Below are 16,932 nucleotides of genomic sequence, written 5' to 3'. Positions count from 1 at the left end.
CTTTTCTTCATCACAGACCTACTTTAAATACCTTTTGTGGCCACAGACCATGGCGACGGACACCTAAGACTTAACACAAGATTTAAATTGTAATATTTCTTCAAACCTTCATGGCGCTGCCAGGCGTCTGCGGACCACAGGTTGAAAATCACTGTCATACACTATTAGATGATTAGTCCTGTATTTCTCAAACCACAGTCAATAAATATATGCTATGCAGCAAAAGTAAATGGCGGCTCTTACCCCAAAGTGCTGATAAATCCATTTGTCGAACCTTCTGCATACAAAGAACAAATGTCTCCAATGTGCAAAAAACTTGACATCTTGTCAGACATCTGGGGCTTGCTGGCTCTAAGAGGAGGGAAAAAGAAGTTATTAATATTAATCGGTTCAACAAAGGTGTTTGTCAGGATGGCTGAAGTTCAAGGAAAGTTTGTCACCAATGTAAATTCACATGAGTTACATACAACCATAGAAGAATGTACAGGGAGTCCTAGACTTACAACCATTCGCTTAGTGCTACCATGTCAATGAAAAAAGTGACTTATTTATTTTATTCATTTTGTCGAGTACATATTAAATAATATATATAAGTATAAGCATGAATTGAATACATAAAATGAATACAATTAAAGGAAACATTAGGAGAGGGATGGTAGGCACGCTGGTGCTCTTATGCAAGCCCCTTACAGACCTCTTAGGAATGGGGTAAAGTTAACAGTAGACAGTCTTAGGTTAAAGTTTTGGGGATTTTGGAATGAGACCATGGAGTCAGGCAGTGCATTCCAGGCATTAACAACTCTGTTACTGAAGTCATATTTTCTACAATCAAGATTGAAGGGGTTCACTTTAAGTTTGATTCTATTGTGTGCTCGTGTATTGTTGTGGTTGAAGCTGAAGTAGTCATTGACAGGAAGGACATTGTAGCAGATGATTTTATGAGCTATGCTCAGGTCATACTGGAGGCAGCGTAGTTCTAAATTTTCTAAACCCAGAATTTCAAGTCTGGTGGCATAAGGCATTTTCTTGCGAGCAGAGGAGTGGAGGACTCTTCTTGTGAAATATTTCTGGACACGCTCAATTGTATTAATGTCTGATATGCAGTGTGGGTTCCAGACAGATGAGCTGTATTCAAGAATTGGTCTAGCAAATGTTTTGTATGCTCTGGTTAGTAGTGTAATCTTAATGGAGAAGAAGCTACACAAGATTAGGTTTTAATGCCTTTTTGGCGATGTTGTTACAGTGGGCTTTGGCACTTAGATCATTTGATATGAGTACTCCAAGATCCTTGACAGACTGAGAGTCATCTACAAGGTCATGTCCACTTAGCTTGTATTTTGTGTTCTGATGCTTTTTGCCAATATGTAAGACATAGCATTTGTTGGTTGAGATTTGGAGTTGCCAATTTTTTGACCATTCCAACACAAAGTCAAGGTCTTTTTGAAGGGTAGCTGTATTGTTGGTAGTGTTAAATAGTTTAACATCATTGGCGAAGAGAACGCAGTTACTTATAATATGATCACAAAGTTCATTTATGTATAATATGAACAGTGCTGGTCCTAGAACGCTGCCTTGGGGGACACCACTATTAACAGGTGCAGGATTTGATAGGGCACTGCCTGTTCCTGTTTGACAGGAACGCAGTTATCCAATGCCTATTTTGACCACTTGTTGCCTGTTTGACAGGAACGCAGTTATCCAATTATGGAGGGGTCCAGAGATGCCATAGGATTTTAGTTTTAGAAGTAGTTTGTCATCTACTACTGAATCAAAGGCTTTACAGAAGTCTATGTAAATTGCATCTATTGCTTTGCCCTGATCAAGATGTAGTCCATATGTTTTTGCAGTGTAGAAGTTTTAGATTACAGGATAATTTTTTTCTGAAACCAAATTGTTTATTAGAGAGTAGGTTGTTTGTTTCTAGGTGGAGAGTAATGGATTGGTTGATGATTGATTCCATTACTTTGTAGGTGACGCAGCATAAAGAGATTGGTCTGTAATTTTCAACTAGGCTGGGGTCTCCCTTTTTGAAGATAGGGATGACCGTGACTAGTGACCATAGATTGGGAAGGGAGCTGGTCCTGAAAGATTTTTCACAGATTATGCTTAGGGGTTCTGCTATAACAGTGGAAAACTTTTTTAAGAAGTATGCACATAGTCCATCAGGTCCAATAGATAGAAATGGTTTCTTAGGACCGTTTTTCACAGTTAGGACCAATTCAGCATCCCCATGGCCAGATGATCAAAATTTAGAAGTTTAGCAACTGGCTCGTATTTATGATGCCTTTATGATGCAGTGCCTTAAGGTCATGTGACCACCTTTTGCGACCTTCTGGCTTAACATGGTTGTTAAATGAATCTAGTTTCTCCAGTGACTTTGCTTGCCAGAAGGTCACAAAAGGTAATCACATGACCTCGAGGCACTGCGTCATAAAGGCATCATAAATACGAGCCAGCTGCCAAGCTTCCAAATTTTGATCATGCGGCCATGGGTCACAAAAGGTGATCACATAATCCTGGGACACTGCAGTCATCATAAATATGAGTCAGTTGCCAAGTATCTGAATTGTGATCACACGACCCTGGAGATATTGCAATGGTCATAAGTGAGAAAAATGGTCATAAGTCAGTTTTTTCAGTGCCATTATAACTTCAGTCACTAATAAACTGTTGTTAATTGAGGACTACATATATTACATTTGGAACAATAATTTCACATTTTAAAAGAAAATCAATGTTCCCAAGATTTTTGAAACCATGGAAAAGGATTATTTCTAGTTTTTCTTTCCAAAACAATTAAAATTGGGACTATTTTGAAATGTTTCAATTGCTTATCCTCTTATCAAATGTAAATGCATTTCATTGATTTAATATGTAAGTTATCACAAAATATATTTATTAGTTATACTATAGAAAATTGCAAATTATTTTATTTTTACTTTTCATAGGACAAAAACAAAGATACACATACAGTAAGATAGAAGGTGTTATCAATTGCTACACTTTATTCTAGCCTTCCATATTTTTGTTAATTTCAAGTAATATCTGATAACATTATACATAGTCATGACTGTTATTGAGCCCAGAATTATAGTCCTAAATCCTTGTGGTAATACATCAAGGTATCACATGACTTTTCTACATTTTTTTGCAGCAATCAATGATCCAATACAGGAAGTGAGAGTGCCAGTTTGGTCTAGTGGTTAAGACACCTGGCAAGAAACCAGGAGACTGTGAGTTCTAGCCTCACTTTAAGCATGAAAGACAACTGGATGACTCTGCCTTAACCCAACTCACCTCAACTCAAGTTTGTTATTGTGGGGAAAATAAGAGGAGGAAGGTGTGCTGGATATATTCTGCACCTTGAGTTATTTATAAAAGTAATAAAGGTGGATACAAATAAATAAAATGAAATGGAGCACTTAAAGGAATTGTTAGGGTCAAGGAAGTGGCAGGCTTGCTATCTAAGCTTCCTCACTTTGGGTAGCAACAAGGGGGAGAACATCTGAAAGATGTGTTTAAAAGTCCGGAGGGCTCTATTTATAACCCCGCTGAGGAAAAATTTGCCATCCTTTTTTTTTTCTTTTATATTTGTACAAGGAGAGGTACCAAGCCAAAGGAAGGCATTTGGAACCATGATATCCTGGCAACTATCTTTCTTCCAAGCAAACCAATACTGCAAGTGGCCTAATGAGAGATATCATAAATATAGGCAAAATCTAAAGTCCTCTAAAAATATTATTATACTTTAAAATAACTGAACAGCTATTAAAGAAATTTGAAGTAACTGCAGCTGTTTTTTTTAACTAAGACGATTTATGATTGTATGGGGATACTTAGACACTTCAGATAAATTGGCATGCTAATTATTATAATCATTATGAAATGGTTAAACTCCAAGGCTGTTTCTTTTAAAGCTCGAGTGTTCATATGAAAATGGCAGTTTTAATTTTCCTGATTTCCAGTTATATTATTTGGTTATACTTATTTTCCTCTTTATTGTACTGAAATAAAGATGACAATGGAGCATAGCATCTATGAAGTCCCAGCAAATGTTTTATTCTAAGGATAATAGGAAATCTGTTGTATTTCTAGCACTGAACTTATTTTAGATATCTTTTGACAATATTGAACAGGAAATTAAAATCTGATCCCCATTCTCATGAGAAATTCACTCCCTGGAATAATTAACTAAAAATGGCAAGTGTTTTTGTTTTGTTTTGTTCTTTCAAAAGTGTGGGTAGAAAAGGGGACAACTCCTGTAATTGTCTCATGATTAATGATATTTTTAAAACCTTTGAAATTAAAAAAACAATTATAACTCACCAAAAGTAGATGAATGGTAATACCTTCATTTAAAGCAGCTATTATGCTCTACATGGAACAGAGCTATTGTTGCTGAAGTAATCTACATCAATACAAATGTATTAGAGAAACTTTTTAGAAAGCTAAACCAACAGGTCCATTTGACTGAAAATTTTAAAAATACTAAATAAATATGGACAATATAAGAGGAATCTGGAACAGATTGCTGCTGTTTCCTAAAATACAAATTAGATGGCATCAGGTTTTAATGTACAGGTAGCCCTCAACTTATGTCCATAATTGGGAGCAGAACTTTCATTGCTAAGTGAGGTGGTCATTAAATGTGTCATGCCCAATTTTACAAACTTTTTTATTTACCACAGTCATTAAGCAAATCTGGCTTCTACCATTGATACTGCTTCTTGGAAATTGGATGAAAAGCAGTCATATGACCCCAGGACAGCAGTCACATGATCCCAGGACCCTGGGGACAGCAGTCACATGACCCCAGGACCCTGCAAATGTTATAAATACATTCTGATTGCCAAGTGCCTAAATTTTGATCACGTGACCGCAGGGCGCTGCAAAAGCTTCCCAGACCTACCCTATAGTAAGATGGGCAGCCAATAAATTTTATAAATAAAGTCATATAAGTGTGGTCACTTTTTTCAGCATAGTACCCAGTTTCCCTGAAAATAAGACACCCCCTGATAATAAGCCCAATCACGCTTTTGAGAGGATGCACTAAAATAATCCCCCCCCCCACAAAAAAAATAAGCCCTACCAGAAAATATTTAAACACATATGCCCCACCATTTCCTCTGGTTAGGGTTAGGGAGACAGAGCTGGAAATCTGGTTACACGGCAAGAGGAGCCCTGTCTTGCTCCCCCTGCCCCAAAATAATAAGAAATCCCTGAAAATAGGGCCAAGTGCTTATTTTGAGATTCAAAAAAATATAAGGCAGGGTCTTATTTTCGGGGAAATATGGTAGTAACTTTCAATGGCTAAAGTTGGCTAAATGGCTAAAGTTTTCAATGGCCTAAATGGTCTTAAGTAGTACTTGTTTAATCAAATATGTTTTCTGTGATCTTAAAATGAGGCTAACTGATCAAAAATTATTTTTCAGATCTATTGGGGTTGTTAATAAATGTTTTTAAAAAATTATTGACATTCTTTTACAGGGCATGCAATATATTTGAATATATCTTAGCATGCATTCTTTAATCATGTCCCATGGTAGCTTCTCAATGGTTGAATATTCTCACATGAATCATGTTCTCAGGAGGCATTTAAGATTGAATGGAATTAATGTATGACAGTAATATTTGAAATACGGAATATGTCAATTTATTATGAATTTTGGATTTACTGTGCTTGGATGTTGCCAAAAAGATCATCAAATGTTCTGGGAAAGACTTATGTGTCAGGCACCAAAGGTTGTTTGATGAAATGTGTCATTTCTCAGCCTTTAATTGCTTTATTATTATTATTATTATTTTAAAGACCAGACAATGTGATTTGTTTGTGATCCATATTCAGTCAGGGATTCTACAGGGTTTTTACATAGTGACAATTATTGTTGCATTTTATTTTATTTTTTTGATCTCTGGCTTATGTAAGCAGAATTGGAAGGATAATCTGGATCCCAAAGTGTCACAGAGCGGAGTTTGCAAGATCAGGCAGAGACAAGCCTGGTTGGACTTCCCTTTGGGCTTTACAAATAGATAACCTGACTAGCAGAGAGGAGAAAATGCAAGATAACACCTTAGCTGTACAGTAATTGTATTTAAAATATTGGGACAAAAAAGGTAATTTCTACTGAATCCTTTTTAACAGAACATGTGCATAACTACGGCTTACAGGAGAAATTTCTCATCACATTTTTATATAGGTATATACTTAGATCAGGATTCTGGCTACAGAAGTTTATTATGTCAAATCTGTTCTAATAAGTGTTGCTACTGAATTTAGGATTCCAATTGAGAAGTCTTAAGTAGTACAGCCCTAGAAATTGTTTTAATTATCAAACTGTGTATCATTATCAACAATATTAAAAGAAAGGGAAAATACTTATATAAGGGAGAGAAATTCTTTTTAAGCATCCACGCTTTCACTGTCCACACCCAAGGGGGATATTAAGCCATTTCGTCTTCTAACTTCAATTCTCCAAGTAAAAGTAATTTTCTAACCTTTTATTATTAAGAGTCAACCAGCTCAAGGGGATTTTCCCCCTGTATTCCGTTTCAAAATCACAGCATTTCAAGGTTTTCAATTTAGTTTATTAAATTAATAACTGCAGATTCCTAAATTTGTGATATCAAGTTAATAAGAAAGCTCTGTCTTTTAAGATGTCAGTGGTTCACAGCATTACAAAATTAGATAATCTCTATCTAATTTGTGGTGTTGTAACCTGCATTTTTATATCTGTTGCAATAATCAAACAAACCATTGTTTCTTTAAAAATATATAATAAGGCATGGTATGTTCTAATTATTATTTCAATATTTCTGATTTTGAAAGAGTGATGTGATATATTATTGTCAAAACCATTTTTTTAAGTTTACATTATATAAGTAACTTTATCCAGGGTAGGGTTTTGTTTTTTTAAAAAAGGATTTATTGATGTATCCTTCCTTTCTTCCTTCCTTCCTTCCTCCCACCCTCCCTCTTTTCTTTTTTCTTTTCATGCCTAGAACTGTCCATACAACTATGTTCTATGCCAGCTGTAGTTTCCAAGTATTCTTCAAGGGTAGCCTCATGTAGAGTGCATTGCAGTAGTCTAAATGAGGCATGACTAGGACAAGTCTGATTGAGAACAGAGCCTCATGATCCAGGAAAGGGCACAACTGGTGCATAACATGAAGTTGCACAAAAGCTCTCCTAGGCATAACTGCTACCTGATCTCTTAACAGGAGAGATCAGAGATCCCTTAGCAGGGATCTCTTATCTAAGAGAACCCTCAGGCTGATCACAGGGTCTAAAGATATTAAACTCCTACATCCTAAGGCTACATGCGCCCATAACTACTTGGAGTTAGCAGAGTTCAGCTAAAGACTTTTGTTTCCCATCCAGACCCCCCCCCCCGCCGCCTCCTCTAGGCACTGTGAAAAGGAAGTGACATTAGTATTTGGATCACCTGGGATGGAGATATAAAGTTCAGTATCGTCGGCATTCCAATGACACCTCATCCTGCAATGTCAGAAGATCTCTTCCAGTGGCTTCATTTAGATGTTAAAAAGGAGCAAAAAGAGCACTGAGCCCTTCAGCACCCCACAAAGGAATGGCTGTGGATGGACTCTCATTCACTATCAACATTCATTCGGAATGACCCTGGAGAAAGGAACCAAACCTGTGCAAGATTGCCACCCAGCCTCAAATCTTGCAGCGAGCCCAAAAGGACACCATGGTCAATGATATTGAAAGCTGCTGATAGGTCAAGGAGAGCGCTACCTCCATCCCACTCTGGCCAGAGATCATCTACAAGAGTGACCAATGCTGTTTCTGCCCAATAACCAGTTGAAATCCAACTAGAAGGGGTCCAGACAATTTAATACAAAGAATCCACAATTTGCTTCTCACTCAACTGCAGTAGTGTTTTTTTCCCTCCATTATAATGTGGGCAATGATGGTCCACAAATACAATAACAGCAAATGAAGCCCAAGCAGAACCTACAGCTGACCATATGTGAGTCTGGAAGCCATGGGTGACTTTGGGCCAGTCCCTCTCTCTCACCTCAACACATCTCACAGGATAGTTGTTGTTGGGAAAATAAGTAGTGGAAGGAGTATTAGGTATGTTTATCATCTTTGGTCACCACACTACAAAAAAGATGTTGGGACTTTGAAAAAGGTTCAAAGAAGAGCAACTAAGATGATCAAAGGCCTGGAGACTAAAACATATGAAGAACGGTTGCAGGTTTGGGGTTTGGCTAGTCTACAGAAAAGAAGAGCTAGTGATAACATGATAGCAGTATTCCAATATTTGAGGAGTTGCCACAAAGAAGAGGGGGTCAAATTATTCTCCAAAGCACCAGAGGGCAGGACAAGAAACAATAATTGGTAACTAATCAAGGAGAGAAGCAATGGAATTAATGGAATTAAGGAGAAACTTCCTAACAGTGAGAACAATTAACCAGTGGAACAGCTTCAGAAATTGTTGGTACTCCATCACTGGATGTTTTTAAGAAAAGACTGGACAGCCACTTGTCTGAAAATGGTATAGGGTCTCCTGCTTGAGCAGGAGGCTGGACTAGAAGACCTCCAAGGTCCCTTCCTGTTCTGTTCTGTTCTATTCTAATAAACGAGGATAAAAATATTTTTTTATGTATGGTTTCTTTATATACAGTATAGTTCCTATACCATTTGCAGTACTTGTGAAAGTTTGTATGGTTTCAGTATCAGTAAAAAGTCCATAGAAGAAGTCTGGTTGTGGTTTAACAAATTCTGTTAAAAGAAAAGCTTTTATGAATGAAAACAGCCGAACAAATTAATCAAATTGTGTTAATGTGGCATCAACGAATGTAGTGGAGGCTATGGTAGCAGCAAATTTGGATACAATTATTACTGTATCTTAACTTTCAATCTTTTTTTACTTTGTTCTTAAAAACTGTGTAAGGATGTCAACTTTACAGTCACAAAGAAAATAATCAAATGAATGGACCCTGGAACCTTGTGATATTAACCTCAAAAGGAAAGAAACATTTTTGGCAACTTTTATCAGCAAATCAACATTCAATAGTGGTCTTTATAAAGCTCTGCTTAGTCATTTTCATCCTTTGAGGCCGCAAAATGTGAAAATGGATTTGAGGAACAAATCGGCAGTTTTTCAAGAATGTGGTCAAGGCTCCTCCACTCCCACCTCTCAATTAGAACTGAAATCAGTCATGCAAGCATGAAAACTATTTCTACCTATTTGGATTCAAAGTTTCAGCAGCAAGAAGATTTGCACTTCCTCAAAAATACAGCCTTCAAACTATAAACTTCATTTCACTGAATACTAACTCATTTACATTAAAGGCGGAAGAAAAGCTTATTAAACCTGAATGGTGGATCAAAGAATAATAGCAGTTAAAAAAAATTATCACACATTGCAAAACTGAAATTTAATTGTTATCCACTTTAATTCCTATTGTATTCAAAGACCTTCGGAACTAGAGAAACCCAACATGGGCTACTAGATTAGTAACCTACTATACGTCATACTTTTTTTTTTTTTCATTTTAAGAGCTGGAATGGTCATTACAAACATGGGAGGTATTTTTCAGTCAATATGTCACTTATTGTGACATATTGACTGAATGAACAGATATACATACTTCACATCTTCAGTATGTAAACTAATCTACTTGTTCATCTGCTTTGTTTTTTATCTTTATTGCTCTATTGCAGTGGTGGTGAATCTTTTCTTCGCACAGAAACATCGCGCAGATGTGTGTACGCTCATTGGGGCTGCACTCCCAAAAAGCCAAACTTCTGGGTTCTAGCGTGCATGCATGCCCGACAATCAGCTGGCTGGTGCGCATGTGCAGGCCGGTTTTCGGCACTGCCACGCACATGAAAGGATAGTGCTCTAGAAAAGCCAAACATCCAGGTTCTGGCAAGCATGCGTACCTGATAATCGGCTAGCCAGCGCCCATGCGCACACCAGTTTTCGGCACTGCTCCGCACGCGAAGGACAGCTGATCATCGTGCGCACATGCACACCAGAAACCCAGAGACAAACAGGCAAGGCTGCACATGCCAGGCAACATGGCTTCGCGTGCCACTTTGGGCACGCGTGCCATAGGTTCGCCATCACGGCTCTATTGGTTATATCACACGGAACTTGTGAAAACATTTCATTTTATCAACATGTATCAAAGGCTGATTTTGGCAGCTTCGCTTGCTATACAGCTAATCCTTTTTATAGTTTCCCCCCAAATGCTAATTAGGATAGCCACATTGACAGCAAATGCTAAGCCCCTAATGACTGAACTATATGTTTGCATAACAATGACTTACAATATGTAAAGCCAGTGATTGATCATCCATAGAACACAAAACAGCAAGTGTGTTTTAGTGCAGGCATGGAATAAACTCACTGCACTCAGGGTTTGGCTGGACTGGCTCCAGGCAGTTCACTGTCTAACCAAATCAAAACCTAGAACTTCTGGATATCCGGGACATAAAATTCCAATGGACTTGAAGAAGTTGTTCAACAAGGCTGGTGCACCTTGTCCTTCTCTCACTTCTTTCATACCCACCTGCTGCCCCTTCCCCAGATTGTACTACACTCTCTTCCCCCTTGCTTTGCTCTTTGACACCATGGCTCTTCAATCTCTGGGTAGCATGACTGATGGCCCATGCCCACATGCTTCTTTTCCCTGATCATTCCAGCCTCAGTATTTTCACCTCCAATTTGCTATTGTTGCCACCATGTTTGAATTCAAGCTAGCGTAACCCAACAGTCCATAAATATCCATTTCTTCTTCAATCACCTCAATGCTTTCCCTCCCTTTACCATTCTCTTGGTAGCACTGTGAACTGCATGCCATCGTGGTGTGGCCTTTTTCCCACTGTCTCCTATATTTTAATATTTGGTTCCAGGATATATACATGTTCAATATGCATATTCCAGAGTCTTTAAGACAAAAAACTGCCTTTAAAAGAAAAGCCTCTGACGATCAGACAACTCAGCTGAAATCGTCAGAGGAGTCTTTTAAAAGCATTTTTTCTACAAACTCTTCGGCCAAAGAGGTTGTAGAAAAAATGCTTTTAAAAGTAAAAAAAAAAAGTTGGCCACGCCCACCCAGTCACATTACCCCCTCACCAAGCCATGCCCACAGAACCGGTAGTAACAAATTTTACATTTCACCCCTGTATATACCCAAAATTGAAGTTCAACATGAAATTAAACATGTCTTCCAAGTAAACCGCAATCAAAAGATTTTAATCATCATACATAAAGAAAAGGAAGCCAGAAGAAGCCAAGACCTTATATTTAGTCATCCTGATGATCTAAATAACATCCTTGTGCTGACTATATATATTAAATTGTTTGGCTTATTCTACATAACGTTTTGCAAAATCTCCATTTGAAGAATGTAAAAATGGGTGTTCTAACTTTGCAAAATGTATAATGTTCATTTTGCCCAATATTTTCCACTCACAATGGGGAAATAAAAGCAGAGGGGGTGTTATTTCTGGTCTTGTCAGTTTAGGAGTCGAGATACCGAGGGTCATAAAAAGAGTGTTGGCATATCACAGGCTTTGTTGATCAACATCACAATTCTTGTTCTTCTGTACATTGGTCAAATGCTTTTAGAAGAGACAAAGAATAAAAGTAGACTTAATTTGTGTACCTTCACCATCTGACATTCAAAGATGGACTATCTATGAATATTGAAATTTGATTTAATTGGTTTATAAAATAAAGTATACATTCACCTAAATCAGGGTTGGGGAACTATGGCCCCATTATGACCTATGTACCTCAACTCCCAGAATTCCTGAACCAGTCATGCTGCCTCAAGAATTCTGGGAGTTGAAGAACATAGGTCATAAAGGGGCCATAGTTCCCCATCCCTGACCTAATTAGTTGAAAGATATTCAAACGAGGACCACCTTGTGTCCATCATGAAGGACAAAAGAGAAATATAATTTTGTCAGAAACTTGATCCTATATCTACATTTTAAAAATTGTTGAGGATAACATCAGAGACTGAAGATTTTAGCAGGCATGGGGGTTGACTAAATGAGTTATTATACAACATTGGAAGGATTGTAGGAGGAGAGCTGTGTTACTCTATGGTGACAAAAAAAATTAAAACAGGTCTGTTAGAACCTTTTCTAACACATTTTTTATTTAAAGGCAGAAACTTTCAAGAACTGCAAGTCACTATTAGATACAATGAATAGGTAGACTGATGATAAGATTTAAATTGGGGGAAGGTGGAAAGAAAAATGGAGAAAGGGATAGGAAAATGGTTTTGCAATTACAGGTTATGTATAAGGACAGATTACAAATACTTATTCATTAACATCTGTAATTTGGATAACTTAGAACTGTGTCATGTGCAGTCAGACCTAGGTATTGCATACAAAATAATACGTAGTAATGTTTTACCTGTAAATGACTCTTTTTGTTTTAATCACAATAATACGCGTGCGAACAACTTTAAACTCAATATAAATCATTCTAAACTTGACTGTAAAAAATATGATTTCTGTAATAGAGTTGTCAAAGTCTGGAATGCCCTACCTGATTCAGTTGTCTCAGCTCCAAATTTTCTCAGTTTCAGTCACAAATTGACTTCCATGGACCTTACTTCATATTTAAGTGGTCAGTAGAGGGGACGTGCATAAGTGCATTAACATGTCTATTGTCCTTGTCATTGTATTTTTATTCTCTTATTCTTGTTCTCGTTTTTGTTTGACAAATTCCAATAAATAAATAAAAATAAATTATTTAAATATTTTGCTAATATTGGAAGTCTTACAATTAACCAATTATTGATTAAATCAAATGATTGAGTAAATTACCATAAATGCTTACTTATTTTTAAATGTATATGCCGCCCATCTCACTATCAAGGAACTCTTATTATTTAATTATTTGACAAAGGGTCAACAAAGCAATATGGCTAATTTTCCTGGAGTTGTTTTTTTTATCATAATTTTTAGGCCTATGTCTCTGTTTTTTTAATTGTTTATCAATTTTGGAGTTGTGTTAATCTTTCAGTACTGTTGCATGATTCAAATTGTCCTTTTCTGATTTAATTTAGCATAATAAAACACACAAACAAACAAAAGTGTTTGGAAATACAGCAATATACACATCCAACTTTAGGTAAAAACTAACTGTATAGGGCAGCAATAGTAAAGTAATTCAAGGTCACCCAAAATATCCTTACCTGTAGAGTGCAGCAGCATACAGGCAGTCTCTGGGGTTAAGACAAATTCCATTCCTGTCTTTAACTCAAATTTGTTTTTATGACGGAACTTTTGCTTATAAACAGACTGCCTATTTATTAGTAAAAATGCTGGACACAATTGTGCTTCCTCAAGCTCATGAAGACTGAAGCCACATCATTTTCTCGGGAATTGCTAAAATCACACAGGTTCATTGGTTCCTGAAAGCATCTTGTGGCTTCACTTGCTTGTCGGCTTGAAGAAGGAGAATGCTGTCCACCATCTTACTAATAGGCCGTTTCTATGTAAGGGTTGTCCTTTAATCAGTCATTCTTAACCGAGGGAAAGCCTGTATAAAGTTAATAAATTATTTTTATTCAAGCAATGAGGACAATTACTTATTACAACACAGTTCTAGGGTGGCTAGGTGAGCAATCTCCATGCATAAAAATATGTGATTATCAATAGAAGAGAATATCTGTAGCTCACTGAACTGTGGATCCCTTGGCACTCTCTGAGCTTAATTGTTTTGCAGACATTTTATTACTTGACTAGAAGAATAGTGGGGTTTGATCCCTGTTTATATACAGTAGCTTCTCCTGTCAGTGTTGATCAGCATTTAATGTTTTCCCTTGGAAGTTCCTTGATTAAGCTGTTCTTTATTGCTTGTTTGTCTGAGTTGGTAGTTCTTTAATTAGGTTATTGTTATGAAGATATTAAGGCTAAGGTAATATCTGCAAACAAACAACAGAGCTCAGAGAGCACCAAGGACTCCACATGTGAAACTGGCCCATCACAGTTATCTTGCAAATTTCTCATCAAATTCTTAACATTCTTAAAGGAAGTGACAGGAATGTCAAAAATCATATTAATAAAAAAAGATTACACCCCATCACAAGAGATAGTACCAGTACTATCATTATTCCAATAAGACAAGGTACAGAAGGAGCTTTATATCTAAACTTATTTTTTTGGTCATAGTTTGAGTGTACGTTTGAGTGCACTTCCACATTACAGGGGATGCAGCAGTTGCCACATGATTTCTGAGTCCAATTTAAGGAGTTCCTTTCTTCCTATAAAACCCTTCATGACAGAATGAAAGAATTAACAAACAAATGGATGAATGAATTTGATCAATTTTTTAAAAAAAAACATTCTTATAGCGAGTTTTGATTATGTGTACATTATTTAAAATTAATGATGGAATTAAAAGGCCGATTAATAGGAAAAATGGTAATTTGTGGGCCAGGAAATACAAATTACCTATAAATGTCAGAATTGGGAGGAAGAAGGTAAACAAAGTATCAAGAAAGACAATTTTCAAGCAATACAATAAAAAAGTTGCAGCTATTCTCTTGACATAATTTTTAAGGGTCCTTTTTTTCTCCTTTTTGAAGGTATATTATTTTATAAACACCACTGCATTTATGTGTACTTTTCTTCCATTAATTTAATATAATAAAATGAAAAACAAGTTTCTCCTGATAAGTGAGGGGATTCAGGAATTGCAGCTTTAACTACGGTTCACTGAAAATGGTAGAGCTCCTAATTTAATCATTGGTTTTCTTGTCTGTAATAGGTCACTATAAACCGTGACCTCAAAGAGCAGTAATATATTATCTATGGATAGTGATATAGTTCAGGATATAAAAAATAGGCTAGAACTTTTTAATGGGATCCTATGCACAATAGGATCCTGCTTTGTTGAGACCAAATGAGAGTAGTAAATAAAATTCTATGTCATGTTGTAATTCAGGGAATTATGATCTGGAATGTCATTAACTCATTAAAACACTACTTTCCAACATGACAGTCTCCCAGCACTGATGAGATGCAATTTCCATTCCCTACAGTCATTTTACCCATGCTGACAGAGGTTATGGGGACTGCAGTCAGATATCTCTGAAAGCTGCCATAAAGCTGAATTAAATATAGAAAGCACTTACTCATATTGCTGAAGAAAAATGAAAAAGAGCAGGTGGGTTAAATAGCAGTATGAAGGAGAAAAATACCAAATTGCTGAGGAAGCAATCCTGCCAAAAAGTTTTTAATGATATTAAAAAGAAAAGACATGCCAAGAAGTTTTTTTAAAAATCCAAAGAACAGCACAACTTATACATTCATCTCCATATAAACCAGTACAATCAACTCTTGCCCTTCACTTATAACTAAAGACTAGCATTTTACTATACTTCCTTTTTCTCAAAGTAATTTTAATCTACATCTAACATAACATTACCCACATTTATTTTCTACTTCTGAAACAAAATTAATTCTTGCTAAAATTTCTGATTGTTAAAAATCCCCTGACCTCCAACAGAGGAAAAACGCATCACACATAGTCTTAGTCAAAATTATTTTCCAATCTACACTGCCCCCTTCACTTTGCCCAACAATATCCAATCCCCTTTGCCTCCCGCAAAGCACCTCATTTTAGATGCTGCCATGGACCCTCTTCAGTTTCAATTTTCTAGGAAGAAACCTGGAGAACTGCTACTTGCTCTTCCAAATTTCTCAAATTTCTGCAGGTAGTAGGCAGCTTTTCTCTGCTGTATCTGTCCTCTCTTGTTAGAAGATAAAGATGTCCTGAACTGCAAGGGAAACTTTTCTCTTCTCCTTTACAATTGCTTGTACAAACATCCAAAGTCTGTACAGTAATAGTCTCACAGTGGCTGTGCAAGACAAATGTTCAGCATCCCCAAAGCAGTGCGGCATGTGCCTTATGTAGAGAGTCATGGGTGGCCAAGAAACCTACTTTCAAAATAGGAAGGAAAAATCCCAGTGGGATACTTTTCTAAATGAAGTTCTAGTTTCTTGTTTTGGCCCACATAAGTCTAGCATTTCCATACTACCCAAACACATATTAAGAAGAATGTAAGTCATACAGCTGTAACTGAATTTGCTTTTTCAACTTCTGAAGAAGTTCAAAGCCTTATTGTCATTGTACATCATGTATACAATGAAATTGGTTTAGCCCCTACTGGTGCAGTCCATACAAGAATACAAGACAACATGACGAATATAAAAATAATCCTTATACATGTGATTAAGGAAAAAAACTAGTCATACATTTCCATATGTACGTCATATTCTGTGCAACATGTATATGTATGATCTCATATCATGGTATATTACACACTACACTGGCACCAGTGAAATTCGTCATATTAATCTGTTTATGGTGTTATATAGTGTTTAGGCTTCTGACAGCCCATGGGTAGAAGCTGTTTTTAAACTTTTTGTCCGGCTGTCTATACTTCTGTGTCTTCTGCCCGATGGTAAAAGTGAAAAGAGACACTGGCCAGAGTGTGAAACATCCCTAAGTACCTTCCTTACTCTGCTGAAACAGCAAGACCTGGCAATGTTATCCAGTGGTGTTAGGGGGCAATCAATGGTTCATTGTGCTGAATTGATCACTCTGTAGTGCCTTTCTGTCTGCGGCTGTTAAACCAGCATACAATACTGTTATACAGTATGTGAGGACACTTTCTATTGTGGACCGATAGAAAGAAGTCATCAGCCGTTGTTCCACCTGATTTTTCCGCAGGACTCTAAGGAAATGAAGTCTCTGTTGCGCCTTACTAACCACCAGGGACGTGTTGTTTTTCCAGGTGAGGTCTTGACTAATGAGTACTCCCAAGAATTTAAAAAAGGAAACTCTCTCCACATGGCTCTCCTTGATATACAGTAAAGCAGGTTCCTCTCTTTGCTTCCAGAAATCCAGCACCTCCTTTGTC

The 16,932-nt window shown here is 36.9% G+C and overlaps 1 protein-coding gene across 1 annotated transcript in view; it reads right to left on the bottom strand.

Annotated features, from left to right (window-relative positions):
• The window catches only part of ITPR1 (inositol 1,4,5-trisphosphate receptor type 1), a 309,457-nt gene that overhangs the window by 272,867 nt on the left and 19,658 nt on the right, over positions 1–16,932 (bottom strand). Inside the window, exon 2 of the mRNA XM_058168445.1 lies at positions 244–351. Coding sequence (XP_058024428.1) covers positions 244–335 — 92 coding nt within the window. The 5' untranslated portion in view covers positions 336–351. The remainder of the gene's footprint in view (positions 1–243; positions 352–16,932) is intronic.

Source organism: Ahaetulla prasina, chromosome 2 (genome assembly GCF_028640845.1).
Source record: "Ahaetulla prasina isolate Xishuangbanna chromosome 2, ASM2864084v1, whole genome shotgun sequence".
In the NCBI taxonomy this organism is placed as follows: Eukaryota; Metazoa; Chordata; class Lepidosauria; order Squamata; family Colubridae; genus Ahaetulla; species Ahaetulla prasina.
This window is presented reverse-complemented; position numbering and strand designations above follow the sequence as displayed.